This window comes from Nothoprocta perdicaria, unplaced genomic scaffold (assembly GCF_003342845.1).
Source record: "Nothoprocta perdicaria isolate Ctin4 unplaced genomic scaffold, notPer1 scaffold_117, whole genome shotgun sequence".
Classification (NCBI taxonomy): Eukaryota; Metazoa; Chordata; class Aves; order Tinamiformes; family Tinamidae; genus Nothoprocta; species Nothoprocta perdicaria.
In genome coordinates, this window is record NW_020454283.1 from 1,158,802 (window position 1) to 1,161,187 (window position 2,386).

The 2,386-nt window shown below is 47.1% G+C and overlaps 1 protein-coding gene across 1 annotated transcript in view; it reads right to left on the minus strand.

Moving 5' to 3' along the window:
- The window catches only part of RCC2 (regulator of chromosome condensation 2), a 13,101-nt gene that overhangs the window by 4,803 nt on the left and 5,912 nt on the right, over positions 1-2,386 (minus strand). The window contains exons 3-4 of the mRNA XM_026053569.1: positions 890-983; positions 374-517 (exon numbers count right to left, since the gene is read on the minus strand). Of these exons, the coding sequence (XP_025909354.1) occupies positions 374-517; positions 890-983 (238 nt within the window). The remainder of the gene's footprint in view (positions 1-373; positions 518-889; positions 984-2,386) is intronic.

A 2,386-nucleotide genomic window follows, 5' to 3' on the forward strand; every position in this document is an offset into this window, starting at 1 on the left:
TATATCTTATATCTTATATCATATATTATATACTGTATATTGTATACTGAATATTGTATATTGTATATAGATATCTACAATTATAATTATATCATTAAATTATATATAATTAAATATAATAATTATATATAGTATATAGTAGTATATTTTGTATTATATAGTAGTAGTATACTATATACTATATACTATATACTATATACTATATACTATATACTATATACTATATGTTATATTATTTATTTATTTATTTTGTTAATTTTATTTTATTAAAATGATTTTTTTAAAAAATCCCCCCCATTTTTTAAAAGATTTTTGGTGTTTTTTCCCCCCCCCAAATTTGGGGTTTTGTTCAAGGGGGGAGGGGGGGTCTCACCCCAGCTCCAGAGACGCCCCTCGTGGGTGATGAGCAGGCTGTGGGCGGCGCAGGGGCCCGACACCACGGTGCGCACCTGCACCCCCGCCAGGCAGCCGTACCGGTGCGGCCCCCACAGGTTCTGGCCCAGGTTGCGGTAAGCCACTGCACGGGGCGGGCGGAGAAAACAGAGAAAAAACACATATATCCACGTTAGAGTGACGAAAAATGCATTAAATACACATTTAGACCTGCAAACAAAAAAACTCCTTGCAATAAGGAATTAAAGCAGCAAAAAAAACCCCCATATATTTAAATAAACATCATTTACATATACAGATAAATATCATTTCCATATCAAAAATATATATTTGTTAGTATTTTGATTGCTCTATCTTTATTATTGCTATATGTGTATTATTGCTATATCTTTATTATTGTTCTATCCTTAACATTGTTCTATCTTTATCATTATACGTTTATATTTATTCTATKAATGTAAATATCTGTTTTTACTAGGTGCTTTCTGCTGCTGACCTTGCTGCTTAGGCACTTCTTTGCGGCCGATCAGGTCCCAGTTGGTGGCTCCGAAAATCAGCAGCTGCCCCCGGCACTTGGAGCCTTCGAGTTTCTGCCAGGAGGGAGGAAGAGGAAGGGAACATCCCGGTTGGCTTCCTCGGAGCCACTGCGTTTATTCCGATGGGAATTTGTAAATCCCCCTGGGACAATCGCAGGGGGAAAGGGCGGTAGGGCTCCCATTTGCTCTCACATTTCCGAGCGCCCTTTCCCGGGGCTCCCGTGGGAAAACCAGGGCGCAAGYTGCCACGTGCCCCCGCAAGGCAGCRAATCCTCCCCTCGAGATTCATTTTTCCATTAATCCTAACATTTAGCAGGCTGTCTTCCCTTTCTCCGTGCCACCTAGCTAAGGAATGACTCTGTCACGGGAAAAACACCCGCAGGAAAACACCCACCGGACGGGATTCCACGTTGACAGTGGAAATCACCCAGGTTCCAGTTGGGACGAGGCAACTTTCCCAAACTGGAGYGTTTTCGCCCCGTTTTTGCCCAGCAGGGAGTTAGAGGGAGCTCTAAACTCCATGCGGAAAAGGAGGGAGCCGGGCCGGAGGAGCCGGCTCCRGGGGGGCGCATGCGCGGGACCTCGGCCGCACATTGGAGCTGGGCATTTGCCAAGCGGGGAGAAAATCCCACCGGGTCCAAATTGGGTCAAATGCGGGGGAAAAAAACAAAAAGAAAGAAAGAAAAGCTATTTTTACATTTTTTTGGTCCAAATGAGGACAAAGGATGAGGATGTGATTTGGAGGGGGGCTTGGGGAGGGAAATTTGGGGGGTAATTTTGGGGGTTGCAATTAAGAGGTGCAGTTCGGGAGTGCAAACTAAGGGGGGGCAATTAAGGGGTGCGACTTAGAGGGGTGCAATTAAAGGGTGCCACTTCAGGGGTGCTTTAGGAAGTGCATTCAGGACAAATAATGGGGGGCATTAAAGGGGTGCTGGGGGTGCAGGGCAAAGGGGCAGAAAAGAGGGTACTGAAAAGGGGCAGAAAAAGGGGTGCAAAAAGGGGGTGCAATGAAGGGGTGCAACAAGGGAGTAAAATGAGGTGCAAAAGGGTGAGCGATGAGGACACAAATTAGGGGGTGCCCTGAGGGTTCGGGGAGGGTCCGATGAAAGGGTTCGGGGGGGGGTGCATCATGAAGGGATCCATTATAATAGGGTGTCCAAAGGGGTGCAATGTGGGGGGGACTTGCAGGGTGCACTGAGGTGCAAAGAGGAGGTGCAACCTGGGAGTAAAAGGGGGTCCATAAGGGGGTGTAACAAGGGCGTGCATTGGGAGGGAAATTGGGGGGTCAGTGGGGGGGGTGCAAAGAATGGGTGCATGGGGGTGCAAGGGGGGATGCATGGAGGGGGGTACAGGGAGGGCGTGCAAGGAAGGGGTGAAAGAAGATTCACATGTGGTACAAGGAAGGGTGCAAGGAAGGGGTGCACGGGGGGTACATGGAGGGGTGCCTAGATGGGGAG